A 27,429-nucleotide genomic window follows, 5' to 3' on the forward strand; every position below is an offset into this window, starting at 1 on the left:
TGATGTCTGGGTCAGGGGAGGGGCAGACTGATCAAATCTATTGAAGAACAGATTCAGATCATTCACCCACTGCTGGTCACCTCTGGCCTGGGAGTCTGGTTGTTTGTGTCCTGAGATGGTTTTCAGACCTCTCCAGACTCCACTGACGTCGCTCTGCTGTAGCTGTTCCTCCATCTTCTTTAGAAAGATTGCAAAGTCAACAATAGGCGTGGAAAATACAATGTTCCTGTGTGCAATGATCACAGCCAGAAACAGGTAGTTTGTCATAACTGCATACAGTGAGGAGACACGGAGACTGAGCAGGGACTATCATATTAAGAGCTTCAGTAAACATAATCAGTATAGAAACACATTGATTCTGATACAGGTCGTATTTGACGCACTTATGGAATAGTGTAGGGTCTAATCATATGTTCATAATAATATGCTAAGCTAAGCTAATTGACTCCTGCCTCCAGCGCTATATTTAAGGGCCCTGACAAACCAAGTCAACGATATGCTGTCGGTCATGGTCAGGCCATCGGTGAGTGTCTGTCGCCCTAGTTTTTGCAGTGTGTCCTGCACCGTTGGCAATAGTCAGCCCATGTCTGCGTTTTTCTGGCTGATTTAGGATGTTGAATCAGTTCTAGTTTCCCTTTGAATGAGGAATACAGGCTACCACCGCCTGCTGGTATAGAGACTAATTTCTTCTCAGGCAAGTGCAGAATGTTTGTGTTAGTTGGCCGTTGGCTCAAGTGCAACTTTTTGGCCGAGACACAGGCAACATGAGGCAACGCAACAGTCAACTTTCGTCACCAGTAGTTCTTTGATGTTGGTTTGGTGTTTCTGGGCCTTATCACACTGACATAGAGAATGGTATCAGTTTCCTCAACTCTCGGCAAAAAGGCAAATAAGTGTATTTCCCCAGTTGTTGAACTTTTCCATTGATCTAAATGCTTTGAAATGCTAATGCACAAATGACCTCTTTCGTAACCACAACACTTATAGCAATTTACAGTAATTTTCACACCATTTAAATCTAATTTTCCTCAGACCGGATGAACTTAAAGACCTGGCTGCCTTATTCAATTGCAGATGATTTTTATACTAATTTATACAGTGAACAGGACAAAAGAAGGATAGATGATAGCACTGACACCAGGAGACATCAGAATAGAGGAGCTTGAACTGAAGAAGTGATGACAGGCATAATAATAATGAATTAGGCTGTGCCAAAGTGTCAGGTTTCCTTTCCAATAGACTTGTGCAGATACACACTTTTGGAGACCATGTCTACAGCAGACTACATCAGTTTTTCTTTTCTGCCACAGGAGATGTTGAAGGGAGCTGATTTCTGTCTGAACAATGTCTGCTCTCTCTTCATCTTATAAGTACAATACATCCCCAGAGATGTACTGTACATGTTGGTGAATCCAAAACAAGACTGGCTGATGCTGGAGCCAAGCCTTTTTGATTAATTTTTGAATCAGCATCTTACTGTGATGTTTCACAAAACTTGTTACTGAGGTAAACTCAGTACAAACAAAAAAAGAGGGGATTTGGGTGGCACAGAAGAATGGTATTTCTGATCTCTTGTTGGAGAGCAACGTCTTATTAAATCTCAGATGCAACACGTGACAAAACAAACAGATCACAGAAATACTAACATTTAATAACTTGTAACATCTGACACATATTTGGTACAAGACGACATATACTGCTACTGCTACCACTACTACTACTAATACCGTAAAACTTCAATTAATAGCCTGGGCTTTTATTTGCTTAGATCACTGAAATCAATAGGCCTATATTTGGGACAGGCCTTTAATTCTTTTCACGCAAAACTATTGCTCAGCAAAGATTGGGAAGTATACTCAAATTGTTAATTTAGACCAGTATGAATATTACTTGTTTAAAAATTAGGCTTTAGAAAATATATATCAATTATAAATTGAGAGAGCAATTCAGAGTGAAAGTGGCAGTGTAATGACCTTTGACACAAAACTGGTGGACCCAAACGCACGAATCCAGGACAGGTGTGGATATAACAAAAAGGTGTTTATTCCAACAAAAAGGTTCAATAACACAAAGTTGCTCTCAAGGAGGGAAATCAAAGTAACAACACAAAGCACTCACAGGGAGGATCAAACTTTATCTCAAACTAAACTGAAACTTGACAGCTAGAAAACTGGGACGCTTGACAATACTCACAGACTTGGACAAACAAACTGGCAACAGGACAAAGGGAGGCAAGGACTATTTATACATGAGGTAGGGGAAAACAGGTGAAACCAATCAGGGGCGGGGTTGACAATCTCAATGGAGGGAAAATCACACAAAGGGAGGAAGGCAGGGTCTGAAACGAGAGGGAAAAGGTGAGTGCCAAAATAAAACAGGAAGTGCATAATGAGACTAGTTATGAGTGACTAAACATAAAAGTACTCAAGACAACAAAGGACTAAACATGAAACTAACTAAGGCATGACATAAAACATGAAACACTAAACATGAACATGACAAAAATTAACACACTTGACTAGACACAACAGAAAGTAATGGCACTCGAGGATTACGGCACCTGGCATACGGACACCACACCACTTTACCCTGTTAAAACAATACTCACAACTTGGATTCATTTTTGAAAAACCCTTTTGATTCTTTTGATCTGAGGACCCTGATGGACTAAAGGAATATGAATAATTTGCAGGGTAATCGAGAAATGGACACATAATTTGAGGTAGCCAACAACTCCAAAGAACTTCTTTAAAATAAAGAACTACTTGGCATCCAGACCAATGCTGTGTCTAAAATCGCGTACTTCTGTACTTACACTTATTATTTTCAGTGCATAAGTGCGTTCACACTGAGAAGTATGGAAAAATGTAGTGCACTATGAGTACCCGGATGGTGCACTCAAAACGGTCAGAAAGTTGAGTGTGGAACTATGGACACTTCTCGCACTCAATGGTCGCCATCTTGGCTACGTAGCGGAAGGGGAGGGACCACTTTTCAAACTGGAAATAGCGGCCGAGGGCTGTGCGACCGTGAACGTCGCTGCATTGTACAAATTCACGTGTTTTTTGCACTAAGCACCACTATACTGTTGTCGGGTATAAACCAGCAGTATGTTTGTTGGGTGAATTTAGCAGTCTGTAATGATTTGGTACCGCAAATGCTAATGCTAGTTTGCTAACTAGCTAATTTGCAGATGTCATTTCCAGTGAGTGCACAATGTCCGTGTTTGGTTTGAGACAACACTACCCTGTCGAAATTTGCGCACTACACCAATGAGTACATAGTGCGCACAGTATACTACATAGCAGTACACTAACGGAAGTATGTGATTTGAGACACACCTCAGGCCTCTAATTGAGACAGGCCTTCATTTGTCAAAATGTGAAGCCAAACCGGGCCAGTAAAAGGGACGGGGCATTTAACTGAAGTTTAGGGGGAACAATATATAACAATATTGCAAAAAGAATTAGCAGCTGTATGTAAGTTTCAGCACGTTTAGTTCCTGAAAAGAATAGCTTAAAAACCATAACTGGCTAAATAACAGTCCTTTTTTGGCTGATAACATGTTAATGAATGAGTGAAAAGCACCCGTATTGTGATACTCAAAGACCTTTATGAGCAGCAGAAGGTTAGCCTCTCAACATTGCGATGATGAAAACAGATCTTTACCACGAGGAAGCTTGCTCAAAGGATGTCTCAAGTTTATCATTTCTTTGTACAGCTGCTTTCTGCTGGAGAGTTAATGGAGTTATCAACCTCTCTTGAAACAAGACACATCTGCTGATATGTCTCAAGTTCAGATTCATCATTGTCATCATATGTGCAACAATTACATCGAAGCAGTCATTGGCAATGAACATTTAAGGCTTCAGGCACCCTCCAACAATGCTCATTAAATATCTGTAATAAATATAAACATAAATAAAACTTGTGTAGACAATAGTCCAAATGACTAAACCAAATGTTAACTGAATGCAGAAATATATTAAGTGTATATGCTAGAAGTAACAAGTAAAGTATAAGGTGAAATGAGGATAATGTGACACTATAATGTTTCTTGTTATCTTGTCTCCCTACGCTGAGAATTGTTGTTGAAGTGCTCTCCAAAGAGCTGCTCAAGTTTATTCAGAAGATTGCTCGTACTTCAGTGTTAATTACCTCTGTTGAAGTTTGGTGATGGAACCACTATTGCTTATCAGCTGTAGAGGCATAATTAAAACATGAGATGAGATGAGTTCTGCCTGAACTAATGCGGTGCTTCAGTTTAGCAACTGTGGACAAATGGATTTCACTGTGTGAAGGTGCAGCTATGTATTTGAGAAACGTGTGTTTCATTGCAGGCATCTTTGTGTTCCTTGGCACCCTGCTCATGGCCAACGCTTCGGTCGCTGCGTCACATATCCTGCATTCCAGGCTGCTCAACAACATACTGCGAGTTCCCATGGTATTCTTTGACACCACACCCATTGGTAGGGTGGTCAACCGCTTTGCAAAGGTAGGATTGTTTTGTCATTTACCTTTTTCATATTCACTCTCCCCCATCTTATTCTGTCCTCTTTTGCTTTCTTTTGCTCTGAAGTTTTGATGCCTACATATTCGTACCCTGTAATTTATGGATTACTTGAAACAGTCTGCTTAAAATCATCTCAGTTTGATACCGGCATATATTAGAGCAACTGCTGGACTTTGGAGTTGAAGCAATTTCACTCTTCAAACACAGTGCCAATTCAGCATGTAGCAATTATTGCCATGGAGACTCCTGATGAACAAGGACTTAACTAAGAACATCTGCTCGTAAGATGTGATTTTGAAGCCCTCTTAATTTAATGTCTCTTCTTTGTGTGAATCCCTAATTCTCTCAGGTGTACTTGAATATGTCCTCATCAGGAGGCATGGCAATCCCACAGATGTTAATGAGAAAAAGGGGAAAACACTGAGATTAGATGGTTTTTAATCTGTTCTGGGTCAATTGAAAACACCGTATTAAGGTGCTTTTAATTAAAAAAGACTAATTTTCCTATCACTGGTTCTAAAGGACATTTTCACAGTGGACGAAGCCATTCCACAGTCCTTCCGTTCTTGGCTCCTGTGTCTGCTGGGCGTGCTGGGGACACTGTTTGTCATCTGTCTGGCGACTCCTTTCTTTACCATCATCATCCTCCCTCTGGCCTTGGTCTATTACTTTGTACAGGTGAGTTGACCAAGGTAGCACAAGAAAAAAGTTAAAAACAAGTTCCAAGTGCCAAAAACAAGTTACCAGTATGGATAATAACTATGTTAGGGATGCTTACAGATATGTTTGAATAGGGCTGTACCCACTCAGAATTATGTTGGATTTGGCTGTTCAGTGCAAATATTCGACTATTCGTTTAGTTTTTTCCATAAAGAGTTTGAGAGATTGAAGAGGGTTCAGTAGGATGTTCACGGTGACAGTATATGTAATATAGTAAACAACCTTAGTTAGCCCTCTGAGCTAATGCATGCTAACTATGTTTACACTAGATATCAAACAAAACCCAGAGGCTACATCTTATAAAGTTGCTGTGAGCTGTCAGTCCACCACTTCTAAGCATACGGCAGAATATAGTGTTATGTTGGAGCATGACTGCGCAAAGCGTCTCCTCCTCCAGGCATCTCACTCAGACTCACCCTGGGTCTGGGCCCCCAGCTACCTGTAACGGAAAGCCGCGTGAAAGTGAGGAGTGCTCACTCTGCAGCTACATCTGGGGACCCAAACATCCCCAGAAGTACACAGCAAACTTACTGACAAAAAACAAAAACTAAAATGAATGCTGGACTTAAAGAATCTCAGTCTCTGACTAATGATTCAAATTTTTCAACTTGTGGGGTGCAGCCCTGTGTTTGTATATGTCAAATCTGAGGTATTTGTGTAAGATATCAAGAGTACATGGTTAATGGAGAATGTTCACGATTATGTTCACGATATTTTCTTTAAGGGAATTCTTCACCCACAAAATTAATATGTGTATATCAGTTACTCCACCAATGTTACATTGAATTAGTGAAGAAAAACACTAATTCAAAAATGTCTCACGCATGGATGAGTGACACACCTGGGCAACTGTGTCTGTTTTAACTCTGCTTAATCGAATGCCTGTGCGTGTTGCTCACATGCAAGTATTTTAAATACTAATGTTTTAGCGTGACTGCATGTGTCTGGAAAGTACTCAGTACACAACTTGTTAAATGAGACTTGGATTATACTGCATGAGTTGTGTGAGAGTTTATAAACAGCTGATTTGATATAAATTTGCTGTTGTCAAGCGTGGACCCCTATGACTTCAATTACTCAAGAATTTTCTCTGTTTTGGGATTCTTTGTTAAACGGGGGCATGTGAGAAAAACAGTCTTCTTCCATAATTCAATGTAACACGGTGTGAGTTAATGATATGCAAATGATCATTTCTGTGGGTGAAGTTCTCCTTTAATATTTCATTATTGCACATTATGTCCCATGAGTCAGGTGTGAGCATCTAAGTTGTGACGACAGAAGAGCTTGTAAACCACCATTGTTTTCTGTTGATTTCTCTTGCCCTCTCTACACCCAGCGCTTCTATGTGGCGACTTCGAGGCAGCTACGTCGCCTGGACTCTGTGTCCCGCTCTCCTATATACTCACACTTTAGTGAGACAGTGTCCGGTCTGTCTGTGATAAGAGCCTACGGCCATCAAGACAGGTTTCTCAAACACAACGAAACAACCATTGATGAAAACCTCAAGAGTGTCTACCCATGGATAGTCTCAAACAGGTCAGACAATCAAAACATCAACAAATCCAAGCTTGTTATCTTTCTATAGCTTTTTAGTGCGTTGGTTGATGGTGATATCCTTACATTTGCGTGTATGTGTTTCTGTCTGTTCCCTCTGCAGGTGGCTGGCCATCCGTCTGGAGTTTCTTGGTAACCTTGTGGTGTTTTTTGCTGCCTTGTTTGCCGTCATTTCTAGGGAGTCTCTGGACAGCGGCATAGTTGGCATGTCTATATCTTATGCACTTAATGTAAGTGACTCACACTCTCATCACACACACTGCAGTATAATGATGTGAATGTATATGCCAATAATAATCTCCTACTGGGGCTTTACAGGTGACCCAGACCCTCAATTGGCTGGTGAGGATGACATCAGAGCTGGAGACAAATATCGTTGCTGTTGAGAGAGTGAGCGAATACAGCGAGCTTGAGAACGAGGTTTGTTGAATCGAGAGCTTTTATTTTCCTTCCGGTGGTGTCACTATCATTTTGTTGTTAAGTGTGTTTTTTCCTTGACTTATAACGTGTCTACATCTCCTCATATAAGTTGGAGCTTTCATAATTTAGGTCAGGAATAGACAGATGAGATAACTGCATCTCAATTTCCCATCTACACTGCGTGTCTTTGTTTCTGCAGGCTAAGTGGATAACTGACAAGCGGCCTCCAGAGAAATGGCCCGAGGCAGGAAGGCTACAGTTTGACCAGTACAAGGTCCGTTACAGACCTGAATTAGACCTGGTGCTGCATGGAATCTCCTGTGACATCGAGAGCACTGAGAAGGTCTGTGTGTGTGTGTGTGTGTGTGTGTGTGTGTGTTTCTGTGTGTATGTATAACGAGCCTGTAGGATTAATCAAAGAGTGAATCCTAATTGGACTGCTGAACAGATAAACCCCTAGATCAATAGAAGTTGGCTAGTATGCCTCTATCTATATCAAATATGTCTTTGAAAACAATATAAATATAATGATATAAACTGACATCAGACTAAAACGGGCATGTTATGCTGCGGCTTCTTCACGCTGACAAGACCAACATCTGAGTTTCTTCTAGTCCCCTTTGAGTTTGTGCCTTTCATCTTTGCAAGGCAGTATCAGTGATTTGTTTGCTCCAGTCTGGTCTCAGTTGCTTTTCTTTGCAGCATTAATGATCTGTTCATTTATTCCTGGATGTTCTGTTTATGAATCTCAAATCTCTGATCAGTCAGCCTTTTACTATTATGCAGCGTGCACATGGGCTGCAGCACAAGCCATGCACAGACAACAACACAGACAGGTAGAAAACATAGCTTCTGATGTCATGGAACTCTAATGCCTTTACAGGACTAATCCTTCAGACACAGTTTATGTTGTATCTTATTTTCTTTCACTCTCTAGCATGTCTCAGACTGATGGATTTGCTTTATGATAGAATTACAGCTACAGCGAGACACACTCTAAAGAAATGCTGCTGCTGTTTCTGTGAATATGAATTTAATCTCAGTTTTAACCACAATTCAGCTTTCTGACAGCTGGTTTAAAAGCTTTCATTATGATGGTGTGCATTTATCTGTGTGAAAAAGCTTCAAATGACAATATCACTCTGAGTTTTTGTTTTTATACAGACAGTCTGTTTACCTGCAGAAACACATCAGTGACTCAGACTATAAAACCTTTTTTAGAAGATAAATCAGCCGAAATGTTTTACCCTTTGTGCTGTCTCTTCTTGCAATCAGATTGGTATCGTGGGTCGCACAGGAGCTGGGAAATCAAGTCTGACCAACTGCCTGTTTAGAATTATTGAAGCTGCAGAAGGTCGCATCCTCATTGATGGTGTTGATATTTCCGCAATCGGCCTGCACGACCTCAGAAACAGGCTCACAATCATACCACAGGTACACAACAACAACTCAAAGTCAAGAATAGCATTCAGTTTTTATTGGTGCACTGACATATCTGACCACGTGGGTGTAGGACCCAGTGTTGTTCTCCGGGACCCTGAGGATGAACCTGGACCCATTTGACAAATTCAGCGACGAGGAGATCTGGCGGGTGTTGGAGCTCTCCCATCTGAAGGACTACGTAGCAGGGCTGCAGGAAGGACTACAACATGAAGTCGCAGAGGGGGGAGAGAACCTCAGGTGGGCCATGAAATTAGATTTTACTCTTCCACATTAGAAACGATGATTCATTAATTTATTCATTATCCATAACTGCTCATCTTAGTCAGGGTCGCGGGAAAAAAATCATTAGGGATACACCAAATGAGGGCTTCTGACAATTATTTTTTCCTCTGAGTACAAACCAAGTTACTCTCAGTTGGCTTATAAAAATACACACAGACAGACAACACACAGGTAAATGGCACAGAATGGACTTGATGCAAAGTTTGCTGTAGATGTTGATTTGTACTCCTCCATCTTATAAGTGGACGTAATGTGACAGAGAGAGCTAACAAACCTCAGATTTCAGTTTCTCCAAATAAAGCTGTCCGAACCTGCTTCATGCGTCAGTGAATAGGCCCAGCAACATGTTTTGCGTGTTTGAAAAAAACTGCTCACCCTCGTTCTATTTTGGCAAAGCTTTGCGCACCTCCAACCTGTTTCCAGAGCAACAGCAAGCCGGTGCTTACGCTGGCTCAGGGTTTTAAAAGCTTCCTACATGTTGTTGCTGCTTGCAGAGTATCGGGACACTTCATGCACAACCTGCCAGAGTTTGCTCACTCACTGTATGAAAAGAAAAGATGTAATAACATATAAGTCTGCCACAATTCGTCCTAAGTGCAATGCAATTGTCCTCTACAACACTTCATCCTCACAAAGAGCAAGTGAGGGCAGATGGAGCAGAAACATTTTCCAGATATACTACAAATTACCACTCAGGAAGCCTGTTGAGGCCTGAGCAACCCTAAGAAATTACCTGCTGTTGCTCTGAAAATAGGTTGGAGTTGTGCGAAGCTTCATCACAATAGAGCCAGGAGGAGCGTGGAGCAGGTCAGGACATCGTCATTGGCAACACATTCTCACTCCGACCTCGGCACATATTGACTTTGGGTTTCCACATTCACATATGACATGCAAGGTACCCTGGGTGCATTGGTGTTGACATTCTGGGCCACCGTGTTAAGTTCTGCCTGTTACATGCATTGTCTTCTTTCAAGGAACACTTGTGTTTTCACAGGAAATTTAACATTTACACACAGTCTCTTTCAAAATAAACTTAAGTTGACGTTTTTCTTTCCTTCAGCAACAAACACACATGGCTGGGTATAGTCAACGAAAACACGTAGGTAGTTTTAGGAAAAAACGAACAGGGTTTGGCTTTAGAATCTTACGGGACACAAACACCGCTCTGTTGGTTGAAAGTCGTGGTTTGTTGGACCCATCCACCTTTCCTCCCTCCTGCCCCACTTGGACCTTCGACGCCTTAACGTTCGTCCTTGTACCACCGCGTTTCACCCTGACGCCGGCGGGCGCCTTTGAACTATACTGGCAATCAGCCGCGTATCATGCCGACATTTAAGGACACCTTTTTTCGTTGATTGCTGACGCTGCAAGTCACTGCCCAAGCACCGGATTTCATCAACTTTAGAGTGAGACCGGGCTCAAAAAGCAAATAAATCTCGTTCACATCGCATCCATGTAGACTCTATTACTTCAGTTGTTTTCTACTGTATTTAGCATTCATTGCTTCCGTAATTACCCTTTGCCCCTTGGATACAGGAATCATTTCAGTCAATTCAAATCAAAAATGAGTGTCCATTTGTGCTCTAAATTCTTCTCTGTGTGCTCCACATACACTTTTTACTTACGTGTCTCTATCTTCTCAGTGTTGGGCAGAGGCAACTGCTGTGTCTGGCCCGAGCACTGATGAGGAAGTCACGCATCTTAATCCTGGATGAGGCCACAGCAGCTGTTGACCTGGAGACAGACGACCTGATTCAGAATACCATCCGCAAAGAGTTTTCACACTGCACAGTCCTCACCATCGCCCACCGTCTGCACAGCATCATGGACAGCTCCAGGTGAGTTAGTGTCCCTCAATATGTCTTGATAAGGTGTCTCAGCACTCATTTCACTCCTGTCAATGGAAAATTTCCACGGCTGAAAATGCAATTATCTCTACTGTGCATCATCCTGACTTTTTATGACAGTGTAATAATGACACAGTTCTGCTCAATAAAAACTTTTTTAAAAAATGCAGTAAACAAGCATTAATAAGATTCATCTGACAATACAATCTAAACTCAAGGCCTACTTGCTCACTTTCTCTAGAGCTTTAAATTCATCAATGTGAGTATTTTCAGCATACAAGGACTTTGTTGCCTGAAACATTGAGCTTCACAGTTCGCTCTTGATCTTGGAAACAGCATCTTACAGGTCCACTTATCTGTATCTATTTACTCTTTCCATTATTATGAGCACTTGTAGGACTAGATATTGTTGGACGAACCCTTGTAATTGGTTGAATTATTTGTGTATGGGTTTATTTTCAGACCATTGTCTTTTAGTGCAGTCCCAAACAATGGGCTAGTGTGATTCCATATTTCATGGGCCAGGTGTTCCAGCAGTGAGGATGCATCTTCTGTTGTGAGAAAAGCCTGATGGCCACAGCTGTGAGATCCAAGTCAGCCTTAGTGCACATCTACAAGCTGATAATCAGACATGAAAGTTCTGCCAGACTTCAAAGTCTCCATTGTCTTCACATAGATGTGCTACCAGCACCTGAGACTATGGATAGGCGACAGAGATGGTTTCAGAGTAGGATGTGTGAATTTATTCATTGTATTCTATAGTTATGGTGAATAGGGTTTTCACATTTGAGAATCAGGTATCCACGTGAAATACACTGAAGAGTGCTTCCGTATTTCACAGGCTGCTGATAGGATGGTAGCTTTGGAGCTTTGTGCTCTCCCTCATGCCACCTGCAGTTTAACATAATATTTTCCTTTTTCTGCAAGCAAGGCCCTGACATTCATTTATATATTATGTAATATTTGAGAATAAAATAAATGTTAAATCTTAAAAGAGCAGTGTGTAGGATTTAGTGGCATCTAGCAGTCAGGGTTGCAGATTGCAACCAGCTGAAACCCAGTGCCAAGCGTGAATTCCTGCATAAGATTCCTCCAGTGTTCATTGTTGGAGAAGGTTTTTGCTGGGAGCCAAATTATCCACAGAGGTCTTTTCCTCTCCGAAACAATCTGACCAGGGGATTAAAACCAGTAAAAACATTGAATAAATCAGTTTCATATTACAAATCAATATAATATGAAACTGATTTATTCAATGTTTTTACTGGTTTTAATAAATCAGTTTCATATTACAAATCAATGTTCCTCTAACTCTGTTTGGTCACCTTTTCTCTCTGATAACTTAAGATCCAGATGTTCCGGAGGTTTTTACTACGAGCCAATTATCCAAAGTGGCCTCTTCCTCCCCAACACAAACAAATAAATTGATTTGAACCACTAAAAGCATTAAATAAAGCAGTGTTATTCTGGTGCTGTTCGGAGGGGCTGTTGTACGGTGGCAAAATGCAAATGGCCCTATCTAGAGCAAGTGTTTGGTTTGTCCATTCTAGGCTACTGTAGAAACATGGTGGACTCTGTGGACGAGGACCCGCTCTCAGTGTAGACATAAATAGTTTATTCTAAGGTAATGAAAACACGATTCCTTTTTTAAGGTCACCTGTATATAGGTTTTTTGTTGTTTTTTTAAATTGCTCATCCATACATTTTTTCCATCAGTGCGTCCATTGATCCATCCATTCGTTCAGGGGGGGCTGGAGCTTATCTCAGCATGCAATTGGAAAAACACAGTGCAGTTTGCCAGTCTCCTGCAGCACACTTATGGAAGAACATTCACACCTTAATATAAAAACTAAAAAATCCCCACTCGAAGTAAAAAGCATTCTCCAACCCCCACCCCCCCCACCCCCCCCACCCCCCCCACCTGTCCTTAATGGAAGGCACAGATATGTACACATCCATTTTTTTCACATCAGAGCAGGAAGTCCTGTCGAGTCTTCCTTTGCCAGACAGTAATGGCACACACTACTCAGGGGGTTACCACTTCTTCCTGTGCTCTTCCTCCACAGGGTGATGGTGCTTGATGCTGGTAAAATTGTGGAATTTGATTCTCCAAACAACCTGCTTGAAAAACAAGGCCACTTCTATGCCATGGTAAAGGATGCTGGAATAACTCGAGAAGAAATCACAGCTCTTTGATTTTGCACTTGTACTTTTGTTTTAATTTCAAAAATTGCTTTTGTTGTTTGATTTTGAAAACTGGATTGTACTTTTATATAGAGAAATATTGTAACATTTGTACTCATAGGAAACAATAGAAAGAAATCATATTCTGTGTGTAAATAATTTTTATATGGATACAATAAATATTCTTTCTCTAACACTGCTCAGTTGTTCTTGATAAATACACTACCTGAGTTGCATAAGGCATCTCAAATATCTCTAACTCAGACGTGTGTGTTTGTGTGTCTGTAGTTGTATTGCTCACATTGTGGGGACATAATGTGGGATTTATAGGCTACTTCTGCGTCGAATTGACGCCGTACCTACAGCACAGGCTCTGCATCGACATAGAGCCTATGCCGTACCCAAAGCCGCAGCCTGATGTGCACCTCCCCAGAAATTTAACTACACATCATGGCGAAGATTTTTGTAAGCTGAAATCTTTTATTCACTTTAATTTCACAGAAAATAGCCTAAACAATAAATTGTGAAGACAATAAAGCCTCACCAAAATAGCATTTTAAGTCTTATGTGTGACTTATCTTTCTGGGATTTATACTAAAGGATTTAGTCCGGCTTCGTATGAGTGGAGGAAATCTCAGCTCGTTGCTAGGCTAATTTATACAAGATAAAATGCCATAGGCTTGTGCTTATAACGTTAGCATGTTACATTTTTTTGGAAAACGTGTTTAGTATAAGACAGTTGTTTTGTTGTGAACCTTGTGAGTTGTAATGGAGCTGAATTTTGTAACGTTACCTATGTTAAATGCAGTAGCGTGCGGTGGTGTTTCAGTCAGGGCCAGCACCCAAATCCAACTTCTATAACAGACACAAACATACTCCAAAAACGGTTCTAAATTTACTTCACAAAGAGAGAGAGAGAGAGAGAGAGAGAGAGAGAGATATTAGCCCAACAGCAGCGCCAATCTGGTCCAGAGAAAGTAAAAAAAAATAGCACTCACCGATTACTTGTAGATGAAATCCATCCTACAATCCTTCATGATGAATCGCTCTATGACGTCCTCGTGCAGTTGTCCCTTCTGCTTGAGATCAACCAGTAGCTCCTTTTCTATGGAGAGAGATGCCAGCGCAGAGAGTCGCGTTTGTCCCGTTGTAGTCCGTGCATATGTTTTGATGCGTTTGAGAGCTGAAAAAGAGCGCTCAACAGAGGCCGTGGACACTGGTATTGTTAGGATCAAGCATGTGAGGGCATATAGTTGTGACATACTGACTGCAAGCCCCGTGGTCATCAGAAAAGTCAGTAGATCAGTTGGGCTCTTCCCCTGGAAGTTTGTCATGCAGTACAACACTTTGAGCTCAGCACTGAGTACGGAGAGGTCAAACTGAGCTCCATAGCTCTCCTCGAGGCTCTTCAGCTCTGCTTCTGGGAATGTCTGCTTATATTGTGGAAACTTCTGTGCATCCAGCAGTCCAACAAAAAGCAGTCGTTTGTGATCTGCAAACCAATTATTGATTTGCGTGAGGGTGCTGTCAATTACAGCTGCGTGTAGCTCTCTGCAATGCGCGCGTGGATCAGGTTTTCCTCTAGCTGCGATTGGCTGCCCCACTGCCTCCACTGTTGCCTCAAAGATGCCATCAAATTTTCCCCGCTCACCTTCAAGGCTCTGACAAAACTCTGTAATCCTTGCCAGAGAGAACTGCACATCCAGGATCTTACTTTGAAGGATCCCAAAGAGAACATCTGCAAAGTCAAAAATGCGAACAAAAGCAAAAAGGAAAAAGCAGAAGTCAAATGACTTCAGCTGTGATAAGTGTCCTGATGCGCAATGCAGTGTTTCACGATCAAAAACCTCAGCGTGGTCCAGTATGTGCTGGAACAGCTCGACCAGCTCTGCTCTTTTCTCATGCACTGTGCACACCAACCTTGAGTTGAAGTTCCACCTGACATTAGAGACCCGCGGGAGCCTTCTGCCGCAAAAATCATCCAGCAATTTCGTCCGTTTGGGAGAACGTGTAAAAAATGCTGACAATCCCCCCAGATTTGCAAAAAAGATCTTGCATTCTTTGATTTTTGAAGCTCCCTGGGACATCACAAGATTTAATGTGTGTGCGTAGCAATACACAAAGAGAGCCTGCGGGATGGTTTCTTTAACGAGTGCCTGCACTCCGTTGAGCCCTGATGCCATTACCGCGGCCCCATCATAGCACTGAGCTACTAACTTTGTTTTGCAATCATAGCTTTCCAAAACTTTAATGATCAAAGCAGCTAGATCATTGGCTCGTTTTTTATCCGTAACGTCTTCAAACTTTAAAAATCTCTCTTTCACGCCCTTATCCTCTGTAACGTACCTCAGGACATATGACAGCTGAGCCGAGTTGCTGAGGTCCGATGTTTCATCAACCATAATGGCCACAAATCTGGCCTGGCTGATCTCTTTCTTGATGGCATCATCTAACACCTCGGCAACGGCATTTATGAGGTCGTTTTGAATCCTTCCTGACGTCCCCGTAAAAACTGTGGCTGTTGCAAGGTGCTGTCGCAGATCAGCGTCATAATTTGACAGCAAAGTTAGTAATTCCATGTAATTACCTTGATTAAGAGACTCGCTTCTCTCGTCGTGCCCTCTGAAGGATAGTTCTTGCTGCCCCAAGAACATAACGCAGTCGATCAGGCCTTTCAAGTTCAAGTTCATGTTCAAGCTGCTTTATTGGCATGACTGCATTCAAAACAATGTTGCCAAAGCATATTAACACAAATATAACGAGCATAAACAATAACAATACATTTATAATAACTGCAATTAAAAAACAAACAAACAAACATGGAGAGCATGAGTGGCTATGGCAGGGTAAAAGTCATAAAGAAATGAATTTATACAACAGATTAATTATCAGTATATAAACAATTATCAATCATCATGTGTGATGTGAAGTTGATGGCAGGCTGTTACATATTTTGCCACCAGTACACAACAGTCCTCCCTCTCTCCCAGTAGGACCGGAAGTTTCTCTAAGTTATTCAAGTGCAAGAACTCTGGGAATATCTTTATTATTTTTGCAAAATATTCTTCTCTAATGCATTGATATTTGTCACATTGAGTTAAGAAGTGCAGCTCAGTCTCTACTGTTCCCTGGTCACAGTGAGAACACAACCTCTCCTCTCTGGGCAGCCAGCTCTGTTTGCGTCGGCCGACTTCTACTGCCAGGTTGTGCTCACTCAGTCTGTACTTAGCCATCGTTTTCCTCATATTCCTATCAGGCACTGTGCTCAGGTAGGTTGCCACAGAGTACTGTCTGTTGAGGGCTTTATACGTTTCCATTTTGCTCTGGGATTTTATTAGTTCTCTCCAATATTCTCTGTATTTTTCTTTTTCTTTTGTGGTTGAAGGTTCGGTCAGAGTGGTTGAAGGTTCGGTCAGACTCTGGACAAGCAGGTAGAGGGGAGTCCTTTGTGGGTTCAGCTCCTGGCAGCATAAGGCTTTATAGGAAAGTGAGAGTGGGTCACTTGTTTTAATGTGGTTCCAGAAATTTAGGGCTTGTTTTTTAATATTTAACAGTAGAGGATATTGGCCTAGTTCAGCTCTGCATGCAGAGTTTGGAGTTCTTCTCTGCACCTGGAGGAGTATTCTGCAGAACTCTGCATGCAGGATTTCAATTGGATGTTTGTCCCATTTTGTCCAGTCTTGCTGAGTTTGTGCACCCCACACCTTGCTGCCATACAATGCAATGGGTTCGATGATTGATTTGAATATTTTGAGCCATGTTTTTATTGGTAGTTCAGTGTTTATTGATCTCTTGATGGCATAGTAAGCCCTTTTTGCTTTGTCTTTTAGATCATTCACAGCCATGTTAAAATTCCCTGTGTTTGAAATGTTTAGTCCTAAATATGTATAATGGTTTGTTTGTTCAATGAAGTTTTTTCCAATTTTGAAACAGTTATTGTTTCTCTGTAATCTGCATCTTTTTTGCAAAATAAGCACTTTGGTTTTGGGTTGGTTAACTGTCAGGGCCCAGCTTTGGCAGTATTTTTCCAGTTCTGATAAGTGTTGCTGTAGCCCCTCTTTTGTTGGAGACAACAGGACCAGGTCATCAGCATAGAGGAGACACTTTATTACAGTCTCTTGTAATTTCAGTCCAGGTCCAGGAGACTTTTCTATTTGTTTTGCCAATTCATTGATATATATGTTAAATAGGGTGGGGCTGAGGTTACAGCCCTGCCTTACTCCACGTCTCTGGAAGAAAGATTCTGTTTTTTTGGTTCCAATCTTAATTGAGCATTTTCCATTAGTATACATTGATTTTATCAGGTCGTATACTTTTCCTCCAATACCACTTTCAATTAATTTAAAGAAAAGGCCTTTGTGCCAGATTGAGTCAAAGGCTTTTTGAAAATCCACGAAACAAGCATAAATTTTCTCATTATTTTTGTGCACATAATTATCAATTAAAGTGTGCAGTGTGAAAATATGGTCTGTGGTTCTGAATTTAGGGAGGAATCCAATTTGGCTTTTACTTAATGGCTGATGTTCTGTAATGAAGTCTATGGTTCGTGAATTTAGTATACTACATAAAACCTTTCCCAGACATGAATTTATGCAGATCCCACGGTAATTCTGAGGGTCTGTCTTGTCTCCACTTTTAAATATGGGGGTTATCAGTCCTTCACTCCACGACTCAGGAAAATAGCCAACTCTGAGTACTAAATTGAAGAGTTTCAAAATGGCTGATCTGAATTTGGAGTCTGTGTGTTGAAGCATCTCATTTAGAATGCCATCAGGTCCACAGGCTTTTTTACACTTTAGGGTTTTCAGTTTATGGTCTAATTCTTTTTCAGTAATTTCATAGTCTAATGGGTTTTGGTAGTCTTTGATTATTGTTTCTAATTGGCTTAATTTTTCTTCTATTTGGTCTTGTTCAGGTGTGTTACTTGTTTCTTGGTATAATTCTTTAAAGTGCTTTATCCAGATATCTCCATCTTGAATGGCTAGATTATTATTATTTTTATTATAGTTTAAGGTCCTCCAGTGGTCCCAGAAACTGTTTGAGTTTATTGATTCTTCAATTAAGTTCACCTGGTTTTCAAGGTGGTGTTTTCTTTTAGTTCTCAATGTTTGTTTATATTGTTTGAGCAGGTCACTATAGTGTATACGTAGCTCCTGATTTTCTGGAGCCCTGTGCTTTTGGTTAGATAGTTGTCTTAGTTTTTTCCTCATATTTTTGCATTCTGAGTCAAACCATTTTTCTTGTTGTCCCCTTTTTTGTTTTGGTTTTAGGAAGGGTAAGTTAGATTGTTGTGCCACATGATAAAATATATTGTTGATGTGGTTTGTGGCTATATTTACTCCTTCTTTACTGCATGGATATGTATGGGCCAGGACAGAGTTTAAATACTCTTGAGTTTCATGGCTACTCATTGCTTCCTGGTATTCAGGGAGTCTGTTTTGCTCCCATCTGTAGTGAGTTGTTATATTGTATAATTTACTGGGATTTGGGCATGGTTGGTTAGAGTGTGTTCTTTTTAGATATAGTCTGATCTGGTTATGGTCTGAAAAGGGGGTTTGTTGCTTAACTGTGAATGCTCTAAAAGAGAAAGGGTCCAAATCTGTTAGTGCATAATCTACTGTGCTACTGCCAAGAGAAGAACTGTAGGTGTAACGGCCAAAGGAGTCCCCTCTTACCCGACCATTGACTATGTACAGACTGAGGGCCCGGCAGAGCTGCAGTAGTTCTTTCCCATTTTTGTTTGTCATTTTATCATAATTATTCCTCGGGGGAAGAGTTAGACAGGTGTTAGTTTTGTTATTCATGTATCTGTCTCCCTTTGTACTTATACTATCTGTTTCTTCTGCTGTGCGTGCATTCATATCACCTATAATTAGGACATTTCCTTGAGTTTGGAAATGACTGATGTCACCTTCTAGATCAGTAAAGGTTTGATCATTAAAGTAGGGAGATTCAGCTGGAGGGATATAGATTGCACATAGATAGATGTTTTGGGTGTTGGAGGTCAGGTCTTTCTTTAACTTAAGCCATATATAATTTTCACCTTCTTTAACAAGTTCAATAGAATTTGTATATTCAGCTTTAAACCAGATAAGTATTCCCCCTGAGCTCCTTCCTTGTGTTACTCCAGGAAGCTTTCTTGAATTGACTGTCAACTCCCCATAGCCTGGAGGACAACCGGTGGGTAAGTCTCCTCTGTCCCACGTCTCCATTAAAATGATAATGTCTGAGTGTTTGAGCTCATCAGTAAACTTGGAGTTATTACTTTTAAGTCCAAAAGCTGATGATCTCAACCCTTGGATGTTCCATTGGCTGATGACAAAGGATTCATATCGTGTCATGCTACAGTGTTAATTATTGAATTAGTTGTTGTTTTTATACAAAGTGAAAATGCTTTCTTTTCTTTCTCTCTTTTTTTTTTTGACTATGGATTAATAAATTATTTTATGTATAGAATTGGTTTAGATAAACAGTATTAATAACATATAGTTGCATTGATATTAGTGAATATTGATCGGTTAATAGAATTCGTAAACAGAGAAATAAAAATAAAGAAATAAAAAATAAAATTTAACAGTAGCTTATAACAATAACAATAACATATAGTAATAGTAATATATTTTGTGTGTGTGTGGGTGTGGGTGTGTGGGTTCACCACGGCCCCTGGCCTGTAAGGCGAGTGCAGATGAGTGTAAGCATTTGTCTGATGTCCATCATGTCATGGGAGCTTGGAGGACCAGTGAGGGCTTCAGCATAGCTTCTCCTGTGAGTCTGTGATGGTGCTGGTGGGTGGAGGTCTTGCTGCCATGTTTGTGGAGGTCGTGCAGTGACATTGGTGTCACTCCTGGGAGGGGGTGAGGGGCCAAGGTGAGGTGGGCATGAACGTGGGATTAGAAGTGGGGGTGGGTATGGCAGTGGTCGTGGTGGTGGTACTTGGGGGTTGAGTAGGGGTGGGGGTCTGGGTTGAGTTCCTTGGTGGTGCTCTGGGGGCTCTCCAGTTGTTCCATGTCCTGGGTGGTGTGAAGGGCGGTGTTGTGGGTTCTGGTGTGGTGGTCTTGGTGGACCTCTCCTTTCTTGTCTCCGGTGTGCTGGTCCTTGTGTCCTGGTCGGTGCCATCTGTGTTCTGTTCTCTCTGTTGTTTTGGTGGCCTGATGTGGGGATGCGACCCAGCGCAGCATCTTTCAGTGTTTTGGCAAAGACAGAAATGTTTTCCTTTTTGAGGTGTACTTGGTCATAGAGGCTGTCCACACTGATGTTTGGGTGATGGGCCAGATATACATTAGGTTTGAGAGCACAGTCTCTTGATATACTGGCGTTAATTCCTAAAATTGTTTTAGGATGGAAGTCTTTTCGTGGGAGCAGAGTGGACATGACAATCTTTGTGTTTGGAAAAGTGTTGCTGGCCTTATTAATCACTGCTCTTAGTGATGTTGCAACCCGTTCCTGCTGGGCTCTCAAATCATTGGTTCCTGTATGGATTATGATGTGGCTCGGGCTGCCAAGATGTTGTTCGGATAGCAGGTCAAGGGCTTTGTTAGTGGTGGGACACCTGAGTTTGGTCACGCTGTGATTTGGGAACAGCCTTTTTTCATCCAAGAATTTCCCATTAGAGTCTATAAGAAGAACAATGTCCGAATTTTGCTGATCAAGGGGAGGTGACGATTGCTCTGATGGGTGTTGCTGCTCGCTGGGTGAACTGAGGTTTGTCTGTGTTTCTGGTGGTTGCTTCAGGTCAGGAGAGGCAGCCGGTGGATTGGTGAGAGTTTGTGGTTCATCGGGGTGTGGGTTTGGGGTAGTAGGATGTTGTAGCTGCTCGTTGAGACTGTTAATTGTCGCCTCTTTCTCTCTTAGCTTCTCAGCCAGTAAAAATATCTCTTTCTTGTTGTTAGTGTTCTCTTGCTGTATTTCTCTCAGCAGTTTGTTTAGTATGGCCAACTCTTTCCTGCATGTGTCTCTGTCATCTTGCAGTTCTTTTAGCTGGGTCTGGGTCTGTTCATATTGTGACTTCATTGTTGACAGTTGCAGGTGGATGGCTTTGTTCAATTCTCTAAGAGAGTTTGTCTGGAGGGAAATTTCCTGAAGTTGCACTAGTTCACTTTCCATATGTGCAAGCTTATCTCTCATTTCAATCATGGTGGTATGTATGAGAGCGGGGGTCCTGCAGGTCAGGTCCTCTGCTAGGCTGCTGTGTGTTGGTGAGGGAGGTGATGACACTGTCTGTGGGAGATCTAGAGGAAGAATGACAGCAGGGCCAGGTTTTTCTTTCTGTGCTCCTGCTAATGTTTTCAAGGTTTGAAATTCATACTGGAAGTTCTTTAAGTTGCCTTGTACCATAATCTTCCCAGTTTTGTAGATGTTGATAGTTGTCATCACTGTATCTGGGTCCTCACTCTCTTTAATCTGCAGCTTCCATCCATTACAGATGCCTTTTCTTTCTGCAGAGGGGTGATGTAGAATGATGGCACTGTGCCATGCATTGGGGTGTCCAGAATAAAATATTAGGTTGCTGACCTCTCCATTTTTATAAAGATCAGCAAACAGAGTCTCAGGTTTTTCTTCCATCAGCTTCTGTTTAAACTCCTTTCTCTGAGATTCATTTTTTATCTCAGGAGGGTAGTGGATTGGGTGGTAGTTACTTACAGTTGAGCAGTGGGGGAGTGTCTCTGATTGGCTCATGCTGGTGGGGCTGTTTGTATACAGCACTCTGATTGGTCAGATTACTTCTAGCTTCTTGATTGGTTCTCACTGAGCCTTGTTTGAATGAAGTAACTGATAATGCTTGTCCCAACTGTTAATGGAATCCTTACTGTTAACTGCCAATGTTAATGTTAGCTCAACTTAGCTAACTGATTAGACTGATCAGAAATGTGTGGCAAAAAATGAATTTTCAGGATTTTCCAGTTCCTCTTAACGTTTTTGTTACAGATACATTGTCTCCATTTAAAAGTGGATGGGTGCTCTTCAGTACCTTGGATGTAGATCATTGCCTAGCAGGGCTAGCATCCTCCTCCTCCTGCCCTTGTATCTGCTCTTGTGGTAACTGTTGTCCACTGTAATCCTTGTTTGTCTTTGTTTTTGATGGATTTTCTGGTGAATTGTTGTTCTTCTGAAGCTGTATTTGTCTTCTCCTTTCTTCTTACAGCAAGTAAGTTTAAAAAATAGGCATTTCACTTTGTTTTAAACAACAAACAGATCAAATAATCAAGGAGCTCTTGTAAAACATGACTCTCTTCTTGGTTGCCAAGCAACTCTCTCAATATGTCACGATTTTTTTTCACTCTCTCATTGTGCAGGCTTGTTTCCCATCTCCTCTGCTCGTCAAGCTGCAAATCAACCCTGGCCTCACCAAACGTTTTCAAATGTACCACATTCATGATGTGACGCTGCGAGACCTGATGTTTGACAGCTGCCCTGGTGAAGCTGTTAAGGCTGCTAAAACCACTGGTATTCCATGTACCTGGGCTTGTACTGAAGAGCAGACATGGCCAGCAGAACAGCTTATTGTGCTCCGAGCTAGCTGTCAACCACTCATACCGCTGGTAGTTTCCCGCAGTAAAATGCCGCACAAAGCCTTTGTTGCATTTAGTGAGTGCGTCCATTTTAGGCGTTGGTCTTCCTCTACCAATTATTTCGTTTTTTTCTGCAAACGGGCGCCTTGAAAAAGGCACCCGAAGCAGGTCCGCAATCATATCTATCGATCTTGCTGTTAAATCAACCGCCATCACCTTTCCGGAATAACAGACAGTGCGTGATCACGCACCTGCCCATGGGCCAATCAGCCAAGCTCATTTGAATGACGACGCCCAGGCCAGCACTAGAAACTCTGCTGGTCTTAGGGCGTTCTGTCAATAACACATCAAAATTTGATTGGCTGATGATACGGCCACTCAACGTTACGCACCCAATAGCAGCGTCCAGCTTGATCAGAGGCTAGCAATGCAACTACTGCTGGCCCCAGCAGAGGAAAGGAGTTGTGATGCGTTTATAGGACATAGGAGATTTGAGCTCCACAAAATATAACCATTCGTTTTCTGGATAAAGTTGCATACTGAACAAGTAATTGACTCCAGATACATTTCAGAATGACCTTTTAATTATGGAAAAAACAGAAAAAAAACATTTTTGACAGGGCTAGCAGTGCTAGCCTTGCTGCCCCTGACTGCACACCACTGGTTAAATGTTGCTGTTGTCCCTGGCTTCATTTGAGTGGAGGAAAAGTCTGCTAGCTGCTAGGCTAGTTTACACAACATAAAATGCCATAGGCTTGTGCTAATAACATTAGCATGTTGTATTTGTGGGGAAAATGTGCTCAGCAAAAGACAAGTGCTTTGAATGCTGCGAGTTATAGTGAAGCTGATTTGTGTACTTCTGTTTGAAATTGTCACTATCAAGCCATGTTTAATGTGTGTTTAAAGTGTGATGTGGGTGTGTTTTATAGGCTGACCAAACTTTTCACGTCCTGTCCGGGGCGTCCAGGGGGTGTTTATAAATTGATGATAATGTCCGGTTTTCCCTGTGTGTGTGTGTGTGTGTGTGTGTGTGTGTGTGTGTGTGTGTGTGTGTGTGTGTGTGTTAGAGTGCGCCACGGGCCGCATATTTCTGTCCAAAACCGACAGTCATTCTGTTTTGTTATGTCCGACACCGAACCGAGCCCGACATTATTTAAAGGAGCAATAAGCGAAATTCATCATTTCTAGATTGAAGGAATTAAGAAATTGCTATGTGAAGAACTAGAGGTGTAGCAGATAGCACACCTCCGCTATAGGCTATCGGTGCTCTATCTGAATCAGAGCGACACTCCACTGGAGTGTTTCTACCGGAGGGCCGGTAGCGGAGCGGAGCGGAATTTCACTCGCACCAGTGCACTCTGACACTAGAGAATTTCTGCTGGCGGGTTGATGGCAGTCTCCCAGCGGAATTTCACTCGCGCCAGTGCATGCTGACGCACTTGACCTGACGTTTTTCCGATGGTGGTACTTGGTCGGGCTACTGTCGGAATTTCCCAGATTTTCCTTTTCCCGCTTCAGTCTCTGCCCAGAGCTTGAAGACAGCCGTACTAGTGAAGGTAAGATGAAATTCTCTCTCAAATAACTAAACTATATCAAACTAAATGTTTATATGTACCCAGTCAGTTCAACATTAGACCATTTCTGTTCTGATACCAGAGTCAGCCATTTCTGAAATAATGTTAGCTAGCTAGCAGTAACATTGCCGCAGCTAACGTTAGCAAACACAAAAAAGTGATGAGGTCATGTGAAGATAATATTTCTGTGTGCTTGTCAATTTGTCTTCTTATTCTGACAAAACTGTAGCAAATGGCCGTAGGCCATAATATAGCGGAGTCACGACAGCATGACGTCAGTGCCGTAAAGCGGAGTTAGTATGGTGATGAGTGTATGAATGGCCTCTGATGTAAAAGACCGTGAGCACAAGTCGTTGTCTGCACGTCATTGGACATAACATTAGCTTTAGCTTTTAGCTTAGCAGCACTCGTAATTGAGTAGGCTTTTGAACAATGCAGGAGAAATGTTGCAGATAGTTTATATTATCAGCCTGGGCCTGGGGCTTGTTGTAACAGTAAATAGGATGTGTTGTAACTTGTGTAAGTTAAACAAATTGGGTTGTGTCTTCCAGGCTATATTCAGTGCTCATCAAATGCCCTGTGCAGATTTCTCCTAATTCTCATCTCTATCTTTAAAAAAGGTGAATCCTGGTCATACCACCAGCTTCAGTGTCAGGGCAAGTAGAAAGCTAAATCCCATGAATGGTTCCCTCCTCTAACATAGAGTAATCAACTGTTTCTTTCACCAATTGTCATCTCTGTGTAATATAAAAAGGGTAGCTCAGGGCAAGTACAGTGCTTAATCACAGTAAAACTGTCAATGGCTTCATTCTTCAACACAGTTAACTTTTTCTATTCTCAGTTCCCCTTCAGCCCCAAACACAGAATCCCCCCAGCAACAGCCAGCGCCCCCATGCCCATGATTTTTCAGCTGAAGGCAAGTCCAGCGCTATAGTGTGTGTGTGTGCATCTTGTGTTTGAGCGTGTACATGAGATTATGTTTGTGACATCTAGTGTTGTCACGGTACCAAAATTGGGACCCACGGTACGATAACAGTGAAAGTATCACGGTTCTGAGTAGTATCACAATACCACAGCAAAAATGAGGCAGATGTGCCTTTTGTCATTTATAAAAAGATAAATCACTTTTCTATAATACATCAATGATATTTCAATGGAATAAATTACTTATTGACTTATTCATACTTCAAAAACAGCATCAATAAGTGATTAACATAGGGAGGATCAAAATAAAATAAATAAATAAAATAAAAATCAACCAGCCACCCTCCTCCTCTGACAAGTAAAGAACAGTCCCTCCATAAGTAAAGAACAGTCCCTAAAGTGCGGTGAGGTTTGTGGACCGTTACCTGCCACAAAGAGAGAAGTGTGAACGGCTCGTTTCTCCTCTGACACGTCACATACCTGTGTGCTGCCACGGCTCGGCTGTTCAGGTACTTATAACACAATTTCCAAGAGGAAATTATTGGACCTGGAGCCAGGCTTCTCGGTCGCCGGTAAGCCGTTATCTTGCGGTGGCCATAGCGCTCCGTCGTATTCCTGTCTGTGACCCCCATTCAACCCGCAACCGGCAGGATTCGCCTTTCGTTTCTGTTGCTGGTTGAAATGTGTACTCGCACAGCGTGCTCCTGAATGATTTATTTTGCACGCACAAAACTATTTTTGGTCGCAAATGCGAGTAAAATGCTTGCACCCTAGAGCTCTGTGGAAAACAAATCACTGTAGCATATATAAACACATCTAACCTACAAGTAAAAAGAAATAAATAATGACTTTCACTGCTCAAAGATACTCAGTAGCTCAGCTAATACCTGAAATGTCACTGGAAAACAAACCACTGCAGCAGCATATTGAGTGCCAGGTGGCCAGCGCATGCCATTATTGGCCAGCGCGCACCGTTATTGGACGGCGCATGGACACTCACCCTCTTGCGATTGGACTTTGAACTTATCACACAGTAGTGGTACCATGAGGTACCGTAATATACCTTACTCCAAAAGCCAGCGCCCCTATGCCCATGATTTTCCAGCTGAAGGCAAGTACAGCGCTATAGTGCGTGTGTGCATGTTGTGTGTGAGCGTGTACATGAGATTGTGTGTGTGTGCATGAGCACCTTATTGTATATATGCAACTAGCAGCCGCTGCTGAAATATGACTGCTGCTGCTGATTTAACCGTTATCCAGGTCAATTCACACACTTGCGAATAAGAGGAGAGGAGAGGGCTCCGTCTTACCTCTTCATAAACTAAAGTTATATTATTATGCGCGACGGACGCTTCATATAATAACAATATACTATTTATCATGTTATGTCATCGTGTCATTTCTGTCTACATGGTCACGCGTTAACAATTCTCCTCTGCTCTCTGTATCGCGCACGGCGGAGTTCTGCCACACACACAGATGAGCACGCTAGAGCGGCTCGGCCGCATTTTCCTGACATAACCTGACCCCGAGCCCGGTGCAGTTTGTCAGCTGACAAAGTTATTGTTATGGACACTGTGTAAATAACCATCAACAGACTGCTGTTAGGCACAGATAAACACGCTGCTCGCACAGCAGCACAGCACGGCACTCATTTGGTGCGGAGCTTGTGTTGCATTCAGGTGTTGTCACGTAAATAACAACTTCCAGCACTTAAATAGGTCATAGCACAAAACAGCAGCATGTCAAGTGACTTTTTACTTTTATTATATTCAATAAAATTTTATTTTCCTAAATCTTGAGACTAGAGTCGTACTGATGCCGATACCAGTATCGGAAATGCCTCCGATACTGCTTAAAATGCGGTGTCGGGTATCGGCGAGTACAGCCTATGACCAATCCAATACCAAGTAATGCCTCATGTCATTACGCATACGCACGTTACAGGCAAACGAAACGGAAATGGAGCGGAGTTTAAAAAGCATTCATGTCAAATGTCTTTTTTACCAAATTGTGTGGCTGCACTTTAACCTGTGTCTTGATCTGTGTCAACACTGGATAATAATAATAAAAAAAAAGTTTTATGGCATTCATTCTACTATTATGTATTTATTTCTTAATATTTTACATAGAGTTTTAGGAGTTGAGACATACAACAATTCATATCCCATCTATTTTTATTTTATGCGCTGGTATCGGATCGGTACTCGGTATCAGCAGATACCTAAGGTTCAGGGATCGGAATGGGTATGGGGAAGGAAAAAGTGGTATCGGTACATCTCTACTTGAGACACCTCATATGTAAGCTAGACAGACATTTCACCTGCTCATTACTGTGCACACATGTATACTGCCAGATATTAATACATACTTTCAACATATTGTACCACAGTAGCCAGAACTGTAATATTATTACTTTCAATAATGTTGTTGTAAGCTACTGTTATTACCTGCATATCTCT

The 27,429-nt window shown here is 41.8% G+C and overlaps 1 protein-coding gene across 1 annotated transcript in view; it reads left to right on the plus strand.

The window, feature by feature from the left end:
* abcc2 (ATP-binding cassette, sub-family C (CFTR/MRP), member 2) overlaps positions 1 to 13,154 on the plus strand; it is a 45,954-nt gene extending 32,800 nt beyond the window's left edge. Inside the window, exons 23-32 of the mRNA XM_050072015.1 lie at positions 4,341 to 4,495; positions 5,036 to 5,191; positions 6,570 to 6,769; positions 6,891 to 7,017; positions 7,106 to 7,207; positions 7,407 to 7,550; positions 8,483 to 8,641; positions 8,721 to 8,887; positions 10,576 to 10,770; positions 12,843 to 13,154. Coding sequence (XP_049927972.1) covers positions 4,341 to 4,495; positions 5,036 to 5,191; positions 6,570 to 6,769; positions 6,891 to 7,017; positions 7,106 to 7,207; positions 7,407 to 7,550; positions 8,483 to 8,641; positions 8,721 to 8,887; positions 10,576 to 10,770; positions 12,843 to 12,972 — 1,535 coding nt within the window. The 3' untranslated portion in view covers positions 12,973 to 13,154. The remainder of the gene's footprint in view (positions 1 to 4,340; positions 4,496 to 5,035; positions 5,192 to 6,569; positions 6,770 to 6,890; positions 7,018 to 7,105; positions 7,208 to 7,406; positions 7,551 to 8,482; positions 8,642 to 8,720; positions 8,888 to 10,575; positions 10,771 to 12,842) is intronic.
* Positions 13,155 to 27,429: the final 14,275 nt, after the last annotated feature.

The sequence above is a fragment of the Epinephelus moara genome, chromosome 19 (genome assembly GCF_006386435.1).
Source record: "Epinephelus moara isolate mb chromosome 19, YSFRI_EMoa_1.0, whole genome shotgun sequence".
NCBI classification, from domain to species: Eukaryota; Metazoa; Chordata; class Actinopteri; order Perciformes; family Serranidae; genus Epinephelus; species Epinephelus moara.